Source organism: Chaetura pelagica, unplaced genomic scaffold (assembly GCF_000747805.2).
Source record: "Chaetura pelagica isolate M959 unplaced genomic scaffold, ChaPel_1.0 scaffold1635, whole genome shotgun sequence".
Lineage (NCBI taxonomy): Eukaryota > Metazoa > Chordata > Aves > Apodiformes > Apodidae > Chaetura > Chaetura pelagica.
Window position 1 is genome coordinate 14854 of NW_009953440.1, and position 23001 is coordinate 37854.

Genomic DNA, 23001 nt, shown 5'->3' on the forward strand with positions numbered 1-23001 from the left:
ACCCTATAGCCCCCTCCTGCCCCACAGCCCCCTCCTGCCCTCAAGCTTTGCCCCACAGAGCCCCAGACACCCCAGGTCCGCAGGTGCCGGATCCAGCCCCAACACCGCCCTGTACCAACCGCCGTTTATTTGAGTTCATCCCAACCCACCACAAATAAATACAAAGAGGCACCCGCGGGTGCTGCCGTCTGGGGTACAGGAGAGCCAGGGGACGCCTGCCAGGGTGCTGGTCACAGCCCCACAGCTCTGCTCATCACCCCACAGCTCTGCTCATCACCCCACAACCGAGGGCACGGGGACAGCAGGGTGACACAGCCGAGGTGCACCCGCCTCCCCCAACCGGATCCGTGCGGGAAAAAAACCCAAAATCAGCCCAAAATGGGTAAAAACAGCACCAGGGGCTGAGCTGGCGCGGGGTGGGGGGACAGTGTCAGCTCTGGGGGTGTCACCTGGAGCCAGCACCATCCCAGGGTGGTGGCCAAGGCCACCTGGGGGACAGGGCTGCCGCTAGCTCCGGCGGGACCCAAAATCAGCCCAAAATGGGTAAAAACAGCACCAGGGGCTGAGCTGGCGCGGGGTGGGGGGACAGTGTCAGCTCTGGGGGTGTCACCTGGAGCCAGCACCATCCCAGGGTGGTGGCCAAGGCCACCTGGGGGACAGGGCTGCCGCTAGCTCCGGCGGTACAGGCGGTCCCGGGTGGCCACGCTGACCTTCTGCTGGTAGTCCTCCATCTTCTCCTGCAGCTTCTGGTAGAGCTGGGCCAGGGAGGGCAGAGCAGGTGTCAGAGAGGAAGAGTTCCCACTCTCCTAACCCCATCACTGCCACTTCCCCCTCCCTGTCACCCCTCAGTGGGGTGCTGGTGACCTACCACGACGTTGTGATGGTTGGTGGAGCTCTCCTGCAGGGCCCGGAGCAGCTGGTCGATGGCAGTGTAGGGCAACCACACCATGGGGGCTGTGGCTGACAGTGGGAACTGGAGGGAAGAGGAACCCTCATGTCACAAGATAGAGCAGAAATGCTCCTCACAGTGAGGAAGAGCTCCCAACTACCATGTTCCAACACCCCCCAAGGTCTCACTAAGAGGTGTTTTCTCTAGGGTGACTTTATCCACATCTGTGAAGCACTGAAATCATGGGACACAACACCCAAACCCCAAGCAGGAACTGCCCCAAGGAAGGGTCCCCAGGCTCACCTCAATTCCAAAATACTGGTGCCCTTTGCCCAGCACAGCATCCACGTACTCCAGGACCAGCTCCACGGCCTCCTCCAGCAGGTCATAATTCAGGTAGAGCCGCAGGAGCTCAGCAGCATCCACCTTCTGTGAGCAAAGAGGGGAAAAATCAGCCAGGGAACATGCCCAGGAGCCACCATGATGCCAAGAGGAACCTGCCCTGAGCCTCCGTAACAGGCACAAAGCATCTGTCAGGTTTTCCTGGAGCTGGGAATGAAGGTGAGGGTGAACCTTCTCATCACAGAATCATTAAGTTTGGAAAAGACTTCTGAGATCATTAAGTTCAACTGCCAACCCAACACCACCCTGCCCACCAAACCATCACCCCAAGTGCCACATGTTTTTAACAGCTGCAGGGATGGCTCAGCCTGGAGAAGAGAAGGCTCCAGGGAGACCTTAGAGCACCTTCCAGTGCCTGAAGGGGCTCCAGGAAAGCTGGGGAGGGACTTGGGACAAGGGCAGGGAGTGACAGGAAAAGGGTAGATGATTTTAAATCGGAAGGGGGGATGATTTAAATTAGACATTAGGAAGAAATTCTTTCCTGTGAGGGTGGGGAGAACCTGGAACACGTTGTCCAGGGAAGCTGTGGCTGCCCCATCCCTGGCAGTGTTGAAGGGCAGGTTGGATGGGGCTTGGAGCAGCCTGGGCTGGTGGGAGGTGTCCCTGCCCACGCAGGGGGGTTGGATCTAGATAATCTTCAAGTTCCCTTTCAACCCAACCCATTCCATAATTCTATGGTGACTGCACCCCTGCCTTGGCCAGCCTTTTTCCAACACTTGACCACTCTTTGAGTCAAGACATTTTTTCCACTCTCCAATCTAAATGGCTTAGATGGATATCAGAGGACATGGCTGCCCAAAGAGGAGGTGCCTGTGGAAGCCAAGATGGTCTGATAACTCCAGGAAAACCTCGGATGTGTTTTTTTTTTTTGGCGTGTGCCAAGCGCTGAACTCACCTTGTAGCTGTTGATGAGCCAGTTGGGCAGAGGGATCCCATGGGCCAGGAGCTTGTTGATGACACAGCGATGGTACAGGCTGTTCTGGGATGGGTGATGCTCCAAATAGGCAGAGAGCAGCCGCCAGGCTTCATCCGTGGCGCTGCAAGGACAGGATTTTCCCTCGGGATCCACGCCAAGCAGCCCCGGTCACCGCCTGCCAGGCCACCACCTGCTCCAGGGCACCCTGTCCCCCTGCCCAGGCTCAAGGTGTTGCCTCAGCCCTCCCGGCTGGGATAGAGATCAGTTTCTTCTGAGTGGCTAGAACAGAGCTGGGTTTGGGATGTGATTTGGGATTTGGGATGAGGCAGGTGGGACAGAGAACAAGCGGAGCCAGCGGGAGGTTCCGGATCACGCACAATGTCGTGATGGTGAGGGTTGGTGGGAAGCCCTCCCCTCTTCCCAGGATGAGGGTTTTGGGGCTTTTCTCCCCTGTGGGATTGCAGTCAGGGCTGGGCTGGGCGTTGCTCAGCACTGACACCATACATGGCTCATTTACACTTCCTATTATTACTATCACTGCTTTATTTCAATGATTAAAGGGTCTGTATCTCACCCCACGAGTCTCTCTACCTTTACTTTTCCTATTCCCTTCCTCTCTCCCTGGGGTTAAAACCAGGACAGGAGATCATAGGGGTGGCAGGGAAGCCCTGCTCTCCCCCACAGCCCCAGTCCCATAGCTCCATTTTAAGGCCCTTTTAGCATCAGCCTGTGACCCTCAGGATTCCTGCAAGGCTCCAGAAGTGTCCCTGTCACCTCCACTCTTCTCCCCAGGACCTACCTGGACTCCTTGGTGGTAACCAGGGTGGAGAGCTGGTTTGCAGCCAGCCAGTCCCAGGCCTCTGCCTGCACTGCCTCCCCTCCCAGCTGCAGCTTGATGCACCTGCAAGACAGAGGGGTTGCAAAGGTGGGTGCCCCTGGAGCCCCCTGCCCCACCCCCTGCAGCCAGTGTTGAAGCCACCCCTGGCTTCACTCCAAGGAACTGAGCCAGGAACTGGTGGCTGGGCAGGAACAGGAAGCTGGTGGTGATTGCTGAGCTGCTCCAAGTGCCAGAAAGGAATGAATAATGACTCTGGTGGGAGCTCTAGGGCCCAGGTTTGGACAAGAAGTGTGCTCTGGGCATCCAGCCAGAGGAACAGGGCACAGCAGAGCTCCTGAGCAAGCATGATGCATCTTCTGGAAGGTCAGAGAGGTGAGGAAGATGAGGCACACAGACTGCCCACCACTATTTATGAGCTACTCAACAGCTGCGACAAATCTGGGAGCAGCTCACGGAGCACCAGCAGGACTGGGGCATGAGCCTGCTCACCACAAAGGTCTCCAGATGATGGTTGTGCCTGGGCTGGCACCTACCCCTGAGACCAGGGACAAACCTCTTCCCTCCACCACCTGGCTCCCTTTTTTTTTTTTTCCTTTTTTAGGTGCTAAGAGCAAGATCCACCTCAAACCCACGAAGCAGGAGGCTGGGCATGGCCAGCAGGCAGGTCAGGACAGTGCTGGCTCCTGAACCCGGGGAGCTGCAGGACCTGCCAGGCCCCATGCAGGGCACATCTCCCCAAGCCTGAAGAGGAAAGAGAAGCTGGCCACCTACTTGAAAGTGAGTCCCTCAAAGATGGGTGTCAAGGACAGCTTGAACGTTTGGCACAGAGTGACAGCGGTGTCGAAGAGGCCGGCCCGGATCAGCAGAGCAAGAGTTTCCTCAGGAGTAGAGTTGCCTGCAGGGAAGGAGGACCAGGTTTGTGCCCAAGACACCAGCCACATCCTTAAAACTCCTTCCTCACACAAAACTTTTGACTTTAATCTCACAGATCACAGGAGGCTGAGGGGAGACCTTCTCACTCTCTGCAGCTGCCTGAGAGGAGGTTGGAGCCAGGGGGGGTCGGGCTCTGCTCCCCAGGAACAAGGGATGGGACAGGAGGAAATGGTCTAAAGTTGCAGCAGGGGAGGTTTAGGTTGGATTTTGGGAGCATGTTCCTCACTGAAAGGGTCACTGAACACTGGGCCAGGTTCTGGCCTCTGGGTCAGAACAAAATTGCTGCTTCCTCAGCTGAGCTGTGACTGAAAAGTGCTGTAAGGAGCAAATGAAACCTGAGGGAAGGGAGAGGTAGCCGTGCTGTGTCCCCCTTACCTGCCACAGCTGCTGTTGACAGGTCATGCTGCACCAGAGTCAGCCGGATCCGGGCCAGGACACTTTCCCTCTCCAAATCCTCCAGCTCCAGGATCTCGATCTGGCGAGTTGCTGCAGGAGATGGACACAAAGGGCTCTCAGTGTTCTGAAAAGGCCTCGCTGGGCAAAATGTTTACACCTCTCTGCTGTCCTCAGAGGATTCGTACCACAAAAAGCACCACAGGAGAGGTTTTGCTGCCTTGAACTGTGCCCATCTCCTGGACACAAACCTTGATTCCTCCTCTGAGATGTTATCTCATGTGTGGTGACAGCTGCTGCTCTATCTGCTAAGTATATGCTAAGATCCCCCTCAAATTATTGATGTGACAGAGGTGAGAGCTGCTCTGAGCCATCCCCCAGCTCCCAAGGGAACAGCAAGAGCTCTGAGGCCAGGGGAGAGGCTGTGGAAGCACAATAAGGACCAGGACTGGGCACTTACTGGGGACAGCTGTGCACTCCCCATCGTGGCTTCTCTTCGGGGATGCTCCTGGGCGTTCATACTTGCAGGAAAAAGCAGAGAGGAGTGTTTATGCCCACCTGGTTTCCAAAGGACAAATGTGCTACAGCCCCAACTCCAGCTCTCTGACTGTTTCAAGCCTGGATTTGAATCAGGAAAGCCCTACAGCCACTGGGTGGCTCAGGTTACTCTTATCTCTGGCTAACAGAAGCAGGGCACAGCAGCTGATCAGGGTGCAGTCACCACCTCCCCAGCAAACAGGTCTGAAACACAAACCACGTGCCAATGATTCCCCTTTTGTCCGGTATTCCAGGGCTGTTCAGATTCCCCAAAAAGGTGAGAGATACACCCCACTCCCATCCCAAAAGCTGTCCTGCCTCCACCCAAAGGGGCAGTGACACAAGGGTGATGGGTGGGACTGAGGAGCAGGGCAGGATGGTGCTGCCCAAGAAGACAAAGGCAGCAGGTGGAGGCAGCCAGCAACCTCTCAGATCAGCCCCTCAGATCAGGAAGGATTTGGGAAGCTCCTTCCCAAATGCCCAGCTGTAAGCACCACCCCCCCAGGCAGCAGCTCAGGTCAGAGCTGAGCTCAGCACCATTCCCTACCACAGCTCCTGATACTGGCTGCACTATCCAGGCGTACTGGGGGCGGATCAGGCGCAGGCAGTTGATGGCAGCAAGGAAACAATTCCCCTGTTTCTGGAGCCCCCGCAGCGTCCGCACCTCCCGGCCCAGCCGCATCCCGTACTCAAACATCACCGTCCCAGCTGAGGGGAGAGGGGAGAATAGGCTCAGCCAGGAGCAGGGAAGGGGTGTCCCAGGAAGAGGGGGGGACCCCCTCCTTGGCCTTACCCTTGCGGTAGTTGTTGCGGTAGATGTGGAAAGCGTAGAGCAGCTCGTAGTAGTTGTGGGTCATCAGGTCCACGGCTCGAGCGTGTGACTCGATGATCCCCACCACCTGTGGGGACACCAGAGGCTCCAACAGGTGGGCAACCCCTTTCAGGAGGGAGGTTATGGCCTCCCAGTGCAGACCCCCAGGATGTCATTAGGAGGGTTGAACCCCGATTACCTCGTTATCCAGGTTGATGTAAAAGGAAACTCCACCAGGTCCTGGAGCTGGGAGCGCTCACACAGAACCACCACTAGCTGGCGTAGACAGTCCAGCTGCCTGTGGAGAGGGATGGAACTGTCTGGAGGAGCAGGAACAAACCCACGCTGCTTTCTGATGAGCTCTCCCCTAGGGGGTATTTTTCTGGCTTAGGACCAAGAAGTCCCTTCAGACTTCTCCTGTGCTGGAAATGGAGATCCTGGGCAGCAGGGATCCTCTGCAAAGGTCTCTCAGAGGGACAGTCTCCCTCTCTCAGCTCTATTTGGTAAGATTTTCTTCAGCCTCCATCCAAATGCATTCCTCCTTCTCTGAACACCTATTCCAGGAATTCCTGCTCATCACATCCTCCTCTGCTGGGGGAAAGCTTTCTCTACACAGTGCACAGAATCATGGAATGGTTTGGGTTGGAAAAGCCCTTTTAGACCCTCCAGCCTACACGTTCCCCCAGCCCTGCCCAGGCCACCACTGCCCCATGTCCCTCAGCACCATCTCCAGGGCTTGGAGACCCCTCCAGGGATGGGGACTCCCCCTCTGCCCTGGGCAGCCTGGGCCAGGGTCTGACAAACTTTTGGGTGAGGAATTTTTTCCTCATATCCAATCTAAACCTCTCCTGGTGTAGCTTGAGGCCATTTCCTTGTCACTTGTTCATTTCCCAGAGGGTCCTCAGGCTGAAAATCCAACTCCCAAGTCTTTTCCTTACCAAACTAAACTGGCTGGACTGCTACAGCTTTTCAAGATACAACACCAAAAAAGGATCATGTAGCCTTTTTTCTTTTGGCTCTTCCCTGAACCAGCTTTTCCTCCCCCCTAGTTTCCTCCTTCAGGAAAGCAGATTCCAGCTGTTCTTACAGAAATGAAGAGGGCTTTTTTAAGCACAGCCACCTCTTCCTTTCAGTTTGATGGGAAAACTGGTTCACAGACCTCTGAGACAAGCAAGTTTATAGGTGTAAAACTGCCCCCTACCTGCTGGGATCTGGGTTTTGTGTTAAGGCCACGTATGCTTCACTGTTGTGTCCCAAATCCAAGTGATGTTTGAAGATGCAAGTCCTCAACATAGCCTGGAAACGCCAAAGGGCACAAAGTAGGATGTTTTGAGTTATACGGCTGAAAATAAAAGCCCAGGGAAGGTCCCCAAAGGAAAATCTTGATGCAAAGGAAGTACCTGGCTCCTCCAGTCATCTGCAGATTCCATGATGGCCAAGGTGGCCAGCTGGATGACCAGCTCTGGCAAACCCACCATTTCCAACAAGCGCAGAACCTGGAGAAGACAATGTGGGCTGCAGCAGCACTGAGGAATGAGTTGGGTTGGCAGGGGCTCTTGTTTGTTAGAATCAAGAGCTACTCCTGCTCCTCTTAAACCTAAGAGCAGTCAAAAGATTCTTGCCACTGGAAAAGGAAAGATTTGGCTAAGTTGCTGAGATCTGAACCAAATCCCGGGACAACAGGTCCAGGCTAAAGCTCTTCTGGAGGGTTCAGCTCTGCACGTGTGAGTTTTCTGACACATTTTAGCACTGATGGTTACAATAAAGTCCAGTGACAGAGGTAAATGATTCAGTTCTCAAGCACACACAGAGCTGTGTGAGACAGAGATGTTCTCCCTCCAAGGGCACCCAACAACCTTTGTGTTTTATGCATTTTAAAATCAGGGAATCCCTTTAAAAATGAGCCTGGGTCCAAGCTCCAAGGTTCAGCCTGTCTGAACAACGGTATGATGCAAAACCAAAGATGCTATCTCAATTTAAAGACATTCATTTTAATTTGCCTCAAAGCTGAAGAACTTTCCCCTTGAGCAACATCTTCCATCGAGCCCAGACATGTCTGGCTTCTGCCTCCAGCAGCTGGATCTCATCCCACCTTTTTCTGATGGATACCAAAGCCATTTTGGGAAGCTAAGGGGTGGAAAGCACCGAGCACTCACACCAGTCACCTCACCATCACCCTCCAAAGAAAGTAAACAGATCATGCTGAGGTTTCACTTCCTGTGAGAGAGTCTGTTTTCTCAGTCTCAAGTCACTTCCCTGAGAGCTGGGAACAAGGAATTCTCTGTGGAAGGACTTGGTGCTGATTTCCTTGGTTTGTACCTTGTTGTAGTACTGCAGGCGTGGAGTGGAGATGATTTCCCCCTCCTCAGGTTGGATCAGCCTGTCCAAAAACTCTTCTCTTCCCACCTCTGAGGCTGCTTGGCAGAAACAATCCAAAGCCTGGAAGCAGACCAGAAAGCAGCTGGGTGTGTGTCCCCTGGGGCACTGACCCAGCCAATCAGAGAGAGGACAGGGCTGCTCCATCCAGCTCCACTGTCCAAAACCTGCTGGCCCTGAGTGAAGGAGAACTTGGAGAGGAGGAGAGCAGGGCCTTACCTTGTGTGCCTCCCCCATCACCAGGTAGCAGCGGCCCAGCATGAAGCGGCAGGAGCCCATGTTCACGTGGCACCAGGGCTGCAGCAGGCGGATGTATTCCTAGAGGGAATAGGAGGAATGGGAGGTTCTACTCAGGTCAGAGCTCATGTGTGACCTGCAGGAGCCCCAGGGCAGAGGCAGGGTTAGGTCTCCAACACCAAAGTGTTAATTTTGAGGCTCCCTCAGCTGCAGTGCTCACACAGATTCTACTCTTTTCCCCTCAAAGTCCCCTCGGTGCATGGATGGGCAGAGATCTCTCACATATTCCTGGGGAACAACCTACTTTGAATAGTCACAAAATCATTAAGGTTGGAAATGACCTCTAAGACCATCCACTCCAACCATCAACCCAACACCACCGTGCCCACTAAACCATGTCCCCAGGTGCCACATCTACACATTTTCTGAATACCTCCAGGGGTGGTGGCTCCAATCCTGCCCTGGGCAGCCTGTTCCAACAATTGACCACCCTTCCAGTATAGAAATTCCTCTCAAGATGCAATCTAAACCTTCCCTGAGCAACCTGGGAGCATTTCCTCTTATCACTTCTTATGAGGGAGAAGAGACTGACCCCTCCTCACTCCAATCCCCTTCAGGAGGCACAGAGCCTGAGCAGGAGCAGGCGTGTGTGAAGGCAGCAGGAGACCCAGCAAAACAGGACATAGGAGAGCAGCCAAGGAAGAGTAGGGCTCACAGCAACAAACTGCAAATTAATCCACAACACAGACTCAACCTGGCCCCCTGCCTGCTCTGCCAGGCTGATATAAGGGCTGCAAAGTGTCATCACCTATTGAGGAGCAGCCAGGAGGCACGGTGACAACTCCAAAGCTGGCATCCCTTGTGCCTGGGAGAGTGGAGTATGCTCTTCCTACACGGAGAAGCAGAGATGTCCCACTCGCAGGGCCCTGGGACCCAGCAGGAAAGGAAGAGGAGAAGCCAGGACCCAGAGGTAAAGCCAAGGTTTCACCAGCCATCCTGAATCTTCACACATGCCTCACCTCCCCTAACCACAGGTCTGCTCAAAGCCACGTGGCAACACATCCCCTGAGCCTGGAATCCCTGCCTGGATCAGCCAGATCCAGATCCATGACACCCCAGGCTGGTTTAACAGCTTGTCACACAGAATAAGCAACAAGGAGAGGTTTGGCCCTTGTCCCAGGCTAGTGCTCTGGTCACTAGAACTTCTTCATGCCCATCAGTTACTCACAGGTGCCTCCTTTATTGTCCACCTTTATTTGGGTCACCACCCTGCTCACTCTCACAGCAAACCCAGAGTCAGTTCCCTGAGGTCAACACACTTAATCCCAAGTATACGTGACTGACTGGGATCAGGAAGCCTGACAGAAGGTAGCAGGGAGGAGGAGGCAGAGAGAAAAGTCTCTGGGATCTCCTGGAGGTGAGACACAAGTGAGGCAAAAGCAATGGGAGGTGATTCAAACCCCTGTGCACACGTGGCAGGAGGAGGCTGCCCAAGCCCTCCCGGCATCTCCTGGCTCAAAAGCTCAATGGATTTGACATTCTTCTCAGCAGCCACGTGAAGACAAAAGGAAGAGGCTCAGCCCCCAGGTGAAAGGGACTGAAAGAAGAAAAGAGCCTGCTCAGCACAGGGAGGAAAAAAACCCAACACAACAGCATGTTAACACCAGCCCTGTGTGCCCCTGGTGAGGGAAGAACCGCGTCACGTGGCGCTGCAGACACGGACGGTGCCGCTCGGAACTGGGGCACGAGCTGCTGCAGCCCCCGGGGCCCTGGAGGGCACGGGGAGGGATGTGGGGAAACAGCTGGTGTGGTGGAGCAGCACTGTGTGGGAACAGCTGGGACCAGGCAGCTCCCTGGCCCTGCTGCCAGGATGCTGAGAGTGCAGCCGGGGCTGGAAACGGGATGGATGTTTCTGGCAATGTTTCTGAAGTCATTTCATTTCAGAAAGAGATGAGTCCCCCCTGAAGCAGCACTTCTGCTGCTGGGCTGAAGGCAGGGCTGGAAGCCCCAGGTCCCACAGCAGCTGCTGGGTTAGGGGCTTGCTCAGGTATTTAAATAAGCTCCACAAAAATATTCCTTGCACAAAGAACCAGGCTGCTGGACAAGCCAACAAGAAGGGCAACACAAGCTGGCACCGTGGGCTGGCAGCACAGAAACCAACTGTGTCTTGGGCTGTGTCAAGAGGAGTGTGGGCAGCAGGGCCAGGGAGGGGGTTCTCCCCCTTTATTTGGCTCTCTTGAGAGCCCACCTGGAGAGCTCTGTTCAGTTCTGGAGCCCCCAATGTAAGGAGGACAGGGGGCTCATGGAGAGAGTCCAGAGGAGGCCACAAAGATGATCCAAGGGCTGGAGCAGCTCTGCTCTGGAGACAGGCTGGGAGAGTTGGGGGGGTCAGTCTGGAGAAGAGAAGGCTTCAGGGAGACCTTAGAGCATTTTCCAGTGCCTGCAGGGGCTCCAGGAAAGCTGGGGAGGAACTTCAGGAATTTATGAGGAAATTCTTCCCTGTGAGGATGATGAGACCCTGGCCCAAGTTGCCCAGAGAAGCTGTGGCTGCCCCATCCCTGGCAGTGTTGAAGGGCAGGTTGGATGGAGCTTGGAGCAACCTGGGCTGGTGGGAGGTGTCCCTGCCCATGCAGGGGTGGGACTGGATCATCTTTAAGGTCCCCTCCAACCCAAACCATTCCATGGCTCTATGAATCCCTGGCAGGCTGGATTCCTCCACAAAAAGGGCACAGAGTAATCCCAAGCACTTACGCCTGGATTTTCTTGAAAAGAGATGAAAGAGGAAATGCACAAACCCACCACCTTCAATTATTCCATCTTCTGCAGCAATTTCTATTTAGCCAGAAGCCCTGGTTAGCACAGGTGGACACCCCAGGGAATGAGAGGGATGCAGGAGGAAGATATTTCCTACCTTACCATTTGTTCCCTGCACTGAGATGGTTACAAGAGATATTTTTTTTAACTCTTCCCTTTCCACCTGCTGGGAGAGAGCCAGAGGGAAGCACTCACCTGGAGCTGGGTGTACTGACAGCTCCCCATCAGGCACTCTGGGAAGAGGAAGCTGGGATTGCTGGGCCATCTGAGCCAAAGTTAAGGAAAAGAGGACAATCCAGTCTGGAGAACCTGGAGAACTAGTCTGAAAGCCAGTGTGCCTCTGGCATTCAGCTTCTGGGGGGAAAGGAGAGAAGATTAAACTGCTCTTTGTACAAGTCATTTAATTTTTAATGAGATTTATCCATATTAGAACAAAACCATTAGTCCATCTAATCCATAACTGCCCAAAGCCTGTTACCCTTCCAAATCTCCACCTTGCCAAGGCAAGTTGCTAAAGCTCAAGGGGCTCAAAGTCAAGAACTCCAAATCCTTTACTGTGCACCCAGATGGGACGGATTCTGGGAAATCTTAAAATACTCACAAATCCCATTAGCACTAACAGCAGTCACTTGTTTGCAAGACTTATCTTCAGAATTTGGGTGTGGAAAACATTGATCTTGGAACTCTGGGAGGCTTGGTGGTGATGATGGCCAATATAGTCCCCAAGCACTGCATGGGCTACCACCATGACACCCCTGCTAGCCCCAGCCCTCCTCCCACAGATGGAAACTCAGGATTGGGATGCAATCCACAGGTTCACAGCCAAGGATACAGGAGGGGCAGAAAGTCAGTCACCACAGCAGTGAAGAGATGGGGCCAGTTCAAACTTGTCTCAGCCAAAGAAGTGTTTGGTTGCAAGAAGAGTCGAGAAATGATGTGTTTTCTGGCCACTTCTTGAAAGAAGAGCTCCACAATTGTTTGAGGGCTGGATACTACAAAAGAGAAGTTAAAAGAATCACTGAGCAGAAGGTCCCAGGCTCTCTGCTCACCCACCCCAACACTGGGGATCAAGTCAGAGCAAAACACGAAGCACGTTCAACCCTCCAACTTGTTGGTTTTGGATTTTTCTTGCCGTCTGGTTCTGTCAGGGTGAGCAGCAGGAGATCAAAGAGCCACACGCTGCTGTGTTTATTAACCACAGCTCAATTAGAACACCAACAAGAAGGGCTGTGCTCTCTCTCCAGCCGTGTTCTTCACAGCCCAGCTGCAGCTTCCCAGCCCCACGGAGTGCCTGGCAGGGCAGGGCTGTGCCAGTGCTGATCCAGCTCAGCTCCAACCCCTCCCTCCTCATCCCAGCCCCCTCAGCACTCCAGTCCCCCTGGAGCCAACTGTTCCCAACGCCTCTCCCCAGGCTGCCTCCTCCTTTCCACCTTCCTGACGTTCCACATATTTTTCCTGCAGCACAGGGGGGCCCAACAGGCCTCTCCTCACACGCAGGCCAAGAGCCAACCCACAACACCAGCATAGACAAAGGACGTTCTCAATTTCACATTCATGGGCTGACATTTATGCAGAGGCCACTCGCCCCCCCCCCGAGCCCAGCCCCTCATTCCAGGGGAGCTGGGACTCTGAAAATCTCAGCTGGCTTTATGACCAGCACAAATGCCCCAGGCTGGTCAGAAGGCAGAGGAAATTCTGCCCCAGCTTACAACCCTCCACATGAGGCACTGTTCCCTCTTTGTGACCCACTTCTTCTGCTCAGAGGTGGCTCAGCCCTGCAGGTTCCTCCCAGCAGGCTCTTACCTGAGCATTTTCTCCCCTACCCTACTCTCCACTTGCCTCTGTAACCACTTCAAGCTACACAGCCTCCGAATTAGGCTGCCTGGTATCTTTCCCTGTCAGGATTTCTCCCTCAAGACAGGGCACATCTCTGCAGCCAGACTTCGACATGTGCACAAATTATCAGGAGCAATTTCCCCCTTGAGGTACTGGCTGTGAGCAGCACTCAGGTCTGAACTGCAGAGCACACGTGTTTTGGGGAAGTATATTCTCCCACTTCTCTGACCTGCTGCTGCTCCTGCTTGTTGTGGGGTAAAGGCTCAGGAGCAAGAGACCCGCTCTGCCCCCCCACAGCCACTGCAATGCAGGGGAGTGAGCTGTGAGCTCCAGAATCAATAACAGCTCCTAGAATAATGGAACAGTTTTGGTTGGAAGGGGCCTTAAAGATCATCTAGTTCCAAGCCCCCTGCATGGGCAGGGACACCTCCCACCAGCCCAGGTTGCTCCAAGCCCCATCCAACACTGCCAGGGATGGGGCAGCCACAGCTTCTCTGGGCAACCTGGGCCAGGGTCTCCCCACCTTCATACTACAGAATTTCTTTTGGCTGAGTGAGGCCTTCTCATCCCCCTCAGGCTGAGAAGATCCACATCTCAGTACACATTGTTGTTACTGTTGTTTTTTTGGTGGCCAGCACAACACACATCTCTAGGTAATGCAGAGTCATTCAACTCCAGACTTTATCAGCTCAGGGCAGGAGGCATCTCCCTCAGGTGACAGGGACACAGAGTGGAAGGGGTTTAAGTGACCAAGGGAGAGGTGATGATCTGAGGGCACCTTACCCAGCTTGTGGGGTGTCAGAGCAGTGGTGTCTGCTAACTCCAACACAGAGAGATGCTGCAGGTTGGATTCCCTGGGGAAGAAAAAGCCATCAGTTGGAGAAGGCAACAAAACACCCCCTGCTTTAATTGTGCTCATTGTTCAATGACTCCTACGGCTGAACCAGGCAGTGGTGCCCAGAACAGCCAGGCAGGACCAGCACGAGGCAGCTCCAAACATGCCAAGGGGAAAAAAAAACACCACAACAATCAAAAAAACCACCCTCCCCTCAGCACAACCCGAGTCCTACAGTGACACTCCCACAGCAACCATCAGCTCTTCCTATCAGGAAGGGTTATTTCAGGTGGCTTCAAAAGGAAAAGAGAATCTTTCCCAGCTGGAAGGGGCAGTGGGGGAGACTCACAGGGTGTCGATGGGGACGTCGGCCGCCAGGCACTGGCTGGCCCAGCGGATCAGGTAGTAGGAGAGCAGCAGGGGAGAGGTTCTGTGCAGCAGGTCCTGCTGCTGGGACTGGAAGAGCTGTCCCCCTCCCAACACCACCTGCAAGGAAACCAGAGCTTGGCTCAACAGGCACAGCAGTGAGAGCTCAGCTCAGCCCTCTTGCCTGCACCAAGGCGGGCAACAATCCCCTCAACCCAGCCAGGGGACCAGCAGGATAATCCTGGTGGAAATCACATCATCACCTCAGGACCAAAGGGTGGGTTAACTGGGCCAGGAAAAGCCATGTGCACACTCAGTGCTTCCCTCTGGTGCCAGGGACACCAGGAAAAAGGTGTCTGATGCTGCTGCAGTAACATCACAGTGTGAAACCACAGCTTCACTGCAGGGACCACCTCTGGGCCCAGCACCCCTGAGTGCTCCAGCTGAGGGAAGCCTGGCCAGGTGACATGGGAGGAAAAGCAGCCCATGGTTTGGAAGGACACGAGGTGACAAAGCAGAAGCTCCTCATCAAGCAAGCAGCAGGTCACACACCTTCTGGTCTGCAGAACCTGGCTTCAGAAGGGCACCTTGCTGCAATGCCACCAGGGCAACCTTATCCAGGAAGGAGGGGATTTCTCTTCAACCAAGAAATCTCTCATTAATGTTTTCAGGTAAATAATATTGGTTTAAACAACACTCCCCTTGTCTGAGGTCTTGTTCCACACCCGTGTCCACCCAAGTCACCAGGAGCCACATGGCCAATGGGATGGATCCAAACCAGGACCACAAACATGTGAGCCACCAGCTGGAACAGCCTCACAGGGGCTGGAACTGCAGCCCCTGGGCAAACACCTCTGGAGATCCAGGCTGCAGTGTGTGCTTGCTGGGCTGCGTGTGGCTTGAGGGGAGGGAAGAGCTGGGAGAAACGTACATGCTCAGGCAGCACGTTGTTATAGACAGGAGGCTGGAAGTGATGCCCTCCTCCTGGAAGGAGAGGTTTGCTTCCTGCTTCCTGAGGTGTAAAGAGGGAGTTGTGGTGTGTGCAGCGTGTTGCTGCTCTGCTTGGGGTGATAAAATCAGAGAATCATCAAATCACAGACTGGTTTGGGTTGGAAGGGACCTTAAAGATCACCCAGTTACAAACCCCCTGCATGGGCAGGAACATCTCCCACTAGACCACGTTGCTCCAAGTTTCAACGTGCCCTTGAACACTTCCAGGGATAGGGCACCCACAAATTCTCTGGGCAACCTGGGCCAGGCTCTCACCACCCTCGGAGAGAAGAGTTTCCTCCTTATGTCTAACCTAAATCTCCCCTCTTTCAGTTTAAAACCATCTCCCCTTGTCCTATCACTCCCTGCCCTTGTCAAAAGCCCCTCCCTAGCTTCCCTGCAAATCCCAAAAGCTGCTGGAGGAGAGAAGAAGGCTTCACCCAAGCCTGGGGCTGGTTCAAACAGCCTCCGTTGTGGTGTGGGAAGCTCCAAGCCTGGCAACAGCAGAACCCCACATCCCAAAGTTCAAAGAGCAGAGCTCACAGCTTCCAGGGATGTACTCACAGGGTCCCTGAGCCGCAGCAGAAGCTGCTGGAGGATCAAGAGGTCCCGACAGATGAGGAAACGAAGGGAGGCCACCTTGGAGACCCCCCCGCACACCACGGCCACCGCCGTCCCGCTGCCGTACAGCTGGGCCAGGCTCATGCGCACGCCCAGGTGAGGAGCTGGAAGAGGAAAACCACCTGGGTAAGGGCAGGAAACTAGACCGACCAGAAACCTCACCCTTCTCCAGCCCCAAGGCTCCCCCCGTGGAGCTGTCACCTCTCTCCAGGTCGGTGTCTGTCTCGTAGTCCATCTCCCGGATGAGCACTCCCATGGCATGGATGGGGTTCCGGATCTCCTGCAGTTTGCTGTGTATTTCCTCCAGCACATTCTCCCTGCAAAGGGAAAAAAATCATCATTATCAGCAAGATGAGGAGTTTAAACTCAAGAGGGCTCCCTTTCCTCCTGAACTGATCCTCCCTAGGAGGATCAGCCTGCATGTTCCTGATGGGAATCCTCTTCTGGCTGGGATTTTATTACAGCGCCTGCAGGGACCCGGGTTTATTTATTCCACTCCCTCAGGCTACCAGGAAATGCCAGGCAGATAGCTGGCATTCCACAGGGAATGATCTGGGAGGTGAGCACAGTAACCACATGGCTTGACCAAGGCTCTGACCTCAACCTAGGCTCTGCAGGCACTTGCTTCTCCCACTGCAACCAGCACCTAAGAGGAACTTGTTCCTCTTCTGCTCCATCTCACCTGAGAAACCCCAAAATGCCTTTTCAGGAGGGGCCCAGGCAACAGCAAAGGGGGGTCCTGGAGGAAGCACCAATACCCACACTCCCTGTCACCAAGAGGACCTGGAAGAGTCTCCTCCAGCACAGGCAGAGTCTGCACATCCCAAAAAGCACTTTGATGCCAATCAAAGCCAGCTCCAGGGAATCCCTGCCCAGCCATCTGGGCTTCCCCGCAGGGAAGCTGCTGCAAAAACACCTCCTTCCTTCTACAAAGAGATCTCCTTCCTTCTGGAAAAACATCTCCTTACGTGTCATTAGCTATCAAGTCCTCCATGATCTGCTCTGCAGCCTTTTCTGGAGGCTGGAGGCGGGAACAAGCCATTTCCATGATGAATGCCATTTCCATGGAAATTGATTCTCCGATCAGTCGAAGGCACTGGACAAGACAGACAACATCACGAGACATCTCCAAATCTGTAATGAAAGAATCTAACTGTATATTTACAAGAGATTTCAAAGGGAAGGTGGGAAGACCATTCAAAAACCAGTTAGTTCAGCTCCTGTCAGTTAATTACTAGCAGCAAATTGGTTTTCAGTCAAACCGACCCCTCCCTGCTAACTGCTGAGGCTGAATTAAAACCTGGGAGTTGACAAGGGAAAGATTTGGGCTGTTATTATTTGGAAAGTAAAATGCAAGAAGAAAACAATGAGATTCCCTCTGAGGGACTTGCTTCAGCCCCAGGTTGAAAGGAAGTAATTAGTGCAGTGGAAGAGCAAAAAAGCCCCAGAGCAAAGAGCTCAGATGGCTGAGCTCCACCGAGCTCTCTCCTTCCAGCAAGGATCCATCTGCAGCACCACCCCTTCCAGCCTCTAGGGGATTTTCTCGTTCTTAGAAGTGATCTGGAAGTTCAGTTGAGTTTCAATCCCTGTTTTCCAATCAAGGGGTGTTTTTTGAGAAGTTTGAAACTGTGGGCAGGAGCTGTGAGCCTCCCTAGCCCAGCCCTCCAACTCCCCTGGCCCTCAAGCCAGGAATAGCTCAATCGAACGGATGACGAGTCTCTTTTATAAAAAAATATATATATATAAAAGAATCACTCGAGCATGAAAAGTGGAGCTTAAGTAACATTTTCCGTTGCCTTTCTCTTGTGCAATGTCAGCCCACAGCCAGCACAGCACAGAGGGCACTGTAGGGACAACCTTAATGACAACTTCTGTGCACGCTGACATTTGCTGCCATTTACTGCCTGGGGACAAGAAACAGGACGGTCCCCACTCCAGAGCTGACACAAAAACTTGGATACAAAACCATTTCACTACAAACTGAGACTGCAGAGGAGGGTGGCTGAGCCCAGGGTGCTTGGAGGATCACAAGTCTCCTCCTTGTTTATCATGGAAGGGAATTGTTTGCTGGTCAGAAGCACTAGGGGCTGCATCCTGCTCTCCCCACCAGCACAGGGATGTTGTGGAGCTCCAGCCTGGCAGATCTATCCTAGAGGGCAGGCATGAAGGTGGCACCAGTTCACTAGGAGTTTATGAAGCTACAAAGGGCAAAGGATTCAACCACTGCAGGTCCTGCTCCTGCCACAAGCAGCATGAAATCTGGAATTCTTCCTTTTTTCAGTGAGCTGAAACCAGTCATAGCAGAGTTGCAGCCTCGCCCCCATTTTCCAACTCCTGGAGTGAGCACGACGGCAGGTTTCACCAAACCCAGCTGCCTGAACATGCCAAGCTGAAGGAACTATCTCCATGTGGAGAATTATGGAGTCAGGAGCACCTCCAGAGGCCTCTGTGGAAACTCCCACATCCCTCTGTCCTAGGGCTTTCCCTAGTGTTTCAGCCTCCAACAAGCAAAGACCTCCAGGTCTCCTCACTTACCGTCAAAGATGGCAGCATCGTCCTCAGTCAGGAGGTGCTCGTTGGAGAGCAGGTAGAGATGGTCCACCAAGGAACAGGGCACCAGGAAAGACAGGGAGCCCTGGAAAAGTGGAGAAAGCCCTTCTTTGAGCTCCCCAAATCCACACCTCCATCAGAAGAACTCCACCCCAGGAGATGACCATCTCACCTTCTTCAGCAGGCACACCATGCTGCTGTAGGGGTTCAAGTGCAAGGCCAGGGGCCGTGAGAGGGCTTCCTGGTACTGAAGGCAGCAGGCATAGAACTTGGACCAGAACTCCACCTGAAGCTGCCAGAACTCCTCAGGTGAGCACTCATACTCTGTCACGCTGCCCTGGAACTAGATTTCAGAGAAATACAGGTGGAGAAGACATGATTTTGGGTGAATACAGGTAGTGCAGACATCAGACAAATGCAGGTAAAAGACTGTAGCATTGTGTCTCTCATGACCAGTTTCACACCTTGCTGTGGCTGAGGTTTAGAAACACCAGGTTTGGTTCTCCTCCCCACCACCTATCAAAATGTCCTTTATTTTTCCCCTACAGCAGCAAATCATACAGAAAAATGCCCTTTTTTTGGAACTTCCTGGTGATATTCTGAGCAGCCAGGACTGCTGGCTTGGAGAATCAGGTGTGTCTGGGTAAAATCTGGGGAAGTAGGTGAAAAAAGGGGGAATTCAGAGCCAAAAGGACAGCTCAGATGGGTTCCCTCAGCAGGTTTTCTTCTGGTGCTCCATGCAAAGAGCAGAGGCAGAACACCAAGAAAGAAGGGAAGTCTCCAAAAAAAGAAGAGGCAATGGAAAAGCCAGGCAGGAAGGATGAAGATTTGTACTCTTTTTTAAAAAGTCATATCATTCCTTTTGGAGACATGAAGGACAAAATGGGGCCTTGGGGGCACTTTGCATCTCATTTAACCATCCCAGTGCAATGATGTAGGAAGAAAAGAGCACAAGGACAAAAACATCTCACCTCACTTTCCACGGCCAAGGTCACCTCTCTTTTTAACTCCTCCCATGTCAGATCCATGTGTCTGTCAGTTCCTTGGGAAAAGATCTGGGAAGCAGCACAGGAAACTTTTACTTTAAGGCAAACCCTGAGGGCCCAGGGGTATGGAGGGAGGTAAAGCAAACATGAGAGCATCAGCTGTAGCTTCTGGGGACAAAAGTATGAAAAAACAGGGCTGGCTGAATGTGGGCTAAGTGGGTGTAGTGCCAGTGTCCTGTGGAAATGGGGGAAGCCTCCAGGCAGGCAGTGCACTAGGATGCAAGGAAAGAAGGGCTGCACACCTTCCCAGCACCTCTCTTGCACCTTGCTACAGGCCTCTGTGATGTCCCAACACAAAGAATAAGAAGTGATCAGAGCTTTGGAATTTTGGCTTTTCCACTTTTCCAGAAAAGTCCCCACGTGCTGCCTTGCTCTGCCCTTACTGCCTGCCAGACCTGAGGGGTCCACGCTGAGAAACAGCCCCACAGTGGGCTGGGAGTCTCCCTGTGCCTGGCTGAAGCAGCAGGATGTGCAGAACAAGCTCAGGAACCTGCTGTCCCACAGGAAAACACCTTCTGGAAGCCCCACTCTGCCTCCCACCACCAGCAAGCACCAGCTGCAGTGCAGCACAGAGGCTGCTGGCTGGGTCCAGTGACCACCGGCAGGTCTGGAAACCAGTCAGTGCAAACTGGTGCCTGCTGAGAGCTGCAAGGAATGTTGCTCCTTCACATCTACACAGCCAGGAAGGATAAGCTTAACAGAGAGAGCACCAAGGCCCTCTCACCAACCTGTAGAGCTTTCTGGATGGCTGCGTTGGAGAAGCGGCCGGGTGTGAAGAGATACTCCAGGTAGGTTTCCTGCAAAGAGAAAAGGATCACAATCTGTGGATAAATCAAGGCAGGAGGAGAGGATTTAGGATATTACTGTGCTCCTTCCTTCCCTTCTCACTCATTCCCTGGATTTGGATTTCTCTCCAGCCTCAGTTCACACCCACACCCTGCTCCAAGCTCTCCCCTTCACAGTTCCTGGGACTGAAGACACTTCCCACACCCTCTGGATCTGTGTCCAGGGCCTCTCTCCTGACTGACTCGAAATCCTCTTCATCCCTCAGCTTCTGGCTTCACAACCACACTTTGGTGCTGTGGTGACACAGGTTGTTCCCTTTAATTGGCACAAATTTTAAGACTATATCAATGCAATTTGCACGCTTGAGCTGCCTTGTTCTCCTCCTGGGCAGGGAAGCTTCACTGCTCCTCGTTGCCATTTTCCAGCCAACTCACCCTGGGGTCCTGGTCAGGTCGAACTGTCACCTCCTCCTCAGGCAGTGGCTGCACAAAGACCTGGTTCCACTGGCCCGCCACATTCCTGGAAGGAAAAATAAACCCCAGATCAGCTTTGTGCTGCAGCAAATCCAGGAACAGCCACCCGGACCAAACCTGTCTCTGTCCCCAGCAAACCCAGCCCCTTAGATCTGGTTGAAAGGGGCTTTGAGGAGTGAGAAGTCACAGATTAAGCCAGGAGAGCTCGATGGTGACAGCCCCAGCCCTGAGCTAACAGAACCAGTTGGCTTCCTTCATTCCTATCAATGTTCTCCCCATCACATGTGCTCACCAAGCAGCCCTTTCTCAGGCTAACACTTGCTGCACACCCACAGCATTTTTTTCACCCCAAACCTGCCCTCGCAGCTTCATCGTTTTCACACCACTGGTCTCCTCAAAACATGATCTTCCTTGGAAGAGACCTGCTGGGCATGATTTGAAGGAGCTGCTGGGGAGGCACATCCCTTCCCTCAGACATGCTCCCAGCAGACCCTGCTCCCAGGGAACCTTCCGCCCAGCTTTGGACATTTTTCACATTCCTGCAGCCAAGTTGTAGCTTTGTTATAAAGCTGAACAAAAAAAAAGTTTAAAAAATCCCTGTAAATTGTATTGGAGGAAAAGATTGGGCACCTGACAGCAGAACTGCAAGAGGAAGAACCATGGAATGCTGCATGTCCAGCCAGCAAAGCAGGACAGAAGAGAGGAGGAGCTGGATCCATGTTTTAATGAGCAGGATCATAGAATCATGGAATGGTTTGGGTTGGAGGGGGCATTAAAAACCATCTAGATCCACCCCCCTTGCATGGGCAGGGACACCTCCCACCAGCCCAGGTTGCTCCAAGCCCCATCCAACCTGCCCTTCAACACCCCCAGGGATGGGGCAGCCATAGCTTCTCTGGGGAACCTGGGCCAGGGTCTCACCACCCTCTCAGCACGGAACTTCTTCCAAATATCCTATAGAAATGTCCCTTCTTTCTGCTCAAAACTCTTCCTCCTTGTCTCATCCCTCCCTGCCCTTGTCCCAAGTCCTTCCCCATCTTTCCTGGAGCCCCTGCAGGCACTGGAAGGTGCTCTAAGGTCTCCCTGGAGCCTTCTCTTCTCCCGACTGAACATCCCAACTCTCCCAGCCTGTCTCCAGAGCAGAGCTGCTCCAACCTGGGATCATCTCTGTGGCCTCCTCTGGACACTCTCCATAAGCTCCATGTCCTTCTTATATTGGGGGCTTCAGGTGGGGTCTTGTGAGAGCCAAGAAAAAAGGGATAATCCCTTCCCTGGCCCTGCTAGCAGTTTCCCCCCCTTTGGTGATGGTAGCTGAGGACTCAGTGCAGAGACTCACTGCTCAAAGTTGATGTATTTCACCACGGTTTGGTTCTCTTCGTTGTGCCACAGAGCCCAGATCTCAGCTGAGGTTAAGGCAAAGTCAACCAGAGTCTCCTAGCAGAGAGGCAGAGCACACATTCACCTTCAGCAAAACATTCCCTCCAATCATTATACCATTGGGAAGAGGTTTGTTTTCTTCCTTTATTCCCTGGCACTCACTCACCTGTGAGGAGAAGAGGGAGGAGATGTGGTCCAGGCTGTAGCGGTTGCTCTCAGTGCTCACCAGCTGGAAGACACAAAACTACAAACACAGTTGGTCAGTGGTGGGCTAAGGGAGGGTGGAGCCAGCAACCAGCAGGTCGTGGGGAAGTTGGGTCTTCCCAGTCCCTGCTGGGCTTCTCCCAGGTCCCTGAGCTCATCTCCCACCACTGCTAGTGACAACACGACATGGGCAAGTCAGGAGACTCGTGTGGAAAAGCCCCAAATCCTCAGGGATCTCGTGGCAAAGCAAGCTCTGTGTTCTGCCTGGAGCAAGCAGAGCACCCTCGGGACAGCAGAAGTCATGACAGGCTCCTACTCTATGTGGAAATTCCCTGGAGGAGGGAAAGGGTAAGCTGTCCAACAGATGAGACTGCTCTGTGCTATCATTCCCCTCCTGCTACATTTAGTATTCACGGCAAGAAACAGTGACTTCTGGAGAAGGGGACACTTGGCAGTGCTCAGCGGTGCCTTTGCAGGCTCCCAGGAGCTCGATGGAAACATCCTATCCAGATTTCCATGCTTTTAGCTCCTTGTGGCCCTTCCCTTTTCCCACGGCACATCTGTGCTTTTGGGATCCTACCAGAACAGGAGGTGACCAAGCGACCTGGCCCTCACTGCTCAGCTTAAGTCACAGAGGGAATTCCACTCCCCGGGGGAGGGCACGTGTATCCCGCCGCGTCTGGAGACCAAAAATGTTTATTCAGAACATCCTGCTCTCTCTAGACATCAAACTTTTCCCTATTTCTTGGCCAAATCCAAGGAGAACAACTG

At 53.5% G+C, this 23001-nt stretch overlaps 2 protein-coding genes across 2 annotated transcripts in view; both read right to left on the reverse strand.

Annotated features, from left to right (window-relative positions):
- The window catches only part of FNBP4 (formin binding protein 4), a 12777-nt gene extending 12312 nt beyond the window's left edge, over positions 1 to 465 (reverse strand). The window contains exon 1 of the mRNA XM_009998483.1: positions 450 to 465. Within this exon, the coding sequence (XP_009996785.1) occupies positions 450 to 465 (16 nt within the window). The remainder of the gene's footprint in view (positions 1 to 449) is intronic.
- A 203-nt stretch (positions 466 to 668) lies between these two features.
- Positions 669 to 23001, reverse strand: part of NUP160 (nucleoporin 160kDa) — a gene marked incomplete at its 5' end in the record, with an annotated part of 27234 nt that continues 4901 nt past the window's right edge. Inside the window, 30 exon segments of the mRNA XM_009998484.1 lie at positions 669 to 755; positions 869 to 973; positions 1193 to 1318; positions 2187 to 2328; positions 3007 to 3108; positions 3817 to 3940; positions 4354 to 4464; positions 4832 to 4892; positions 5456 to 5616; positions 5702 to 5807; positions 5919 to 5939; positions 5942 to 6017; positions 6921 to 7015; positions 7120 to 7215; positions 8039 to 8158; positions 8315 to 8413; positions 11342 to 11411; positions 11979 to 12138; positions 13766 to 13836; positions 14167 to 14303; positions 15738 to 15916; positions 15996 to 16111; positions 16763 to 16928; positions 18330 to 18429; positions 18517 to 18687; positions 19316 to 19399; positions 20119 to 20187; positions 20611 to 20695; positions 21986 to 22083; positions 22193 to 22270. Of these exon segments, the coding sequence (XP_009996786.1) occupies positions 669 to 755; positions 869 to 973; positions 1193 to 1318; positions 2187 to 2328; positions 3007 to 3108; positions 3817 to 3940; positions 4354 to 4464; positions 4832 to 4892; positions 5456 to 5616; positions 5702 to 5807; positions 5919 to 5939; positions 5942 to 6017; positions 6921 to 7015; positions 7120 to 7215; positions 8039 to 8158; positions 8315 to 8413; positions 11342 to 11411; positions 11979 to 12138; positions 13766 to 13836; positions 14167 to 14303; positions 15738 to 15916; positions 15996 to 16111; positions 16763 to 16928; positions 18330 to 18429; positions 18517 to 18687; positions 19316 to 19399; positions 20119 to 20187; positions 20611 to 20695; positions 21986 to 22083; positions 22193 to 22270 (3216 nt within the window).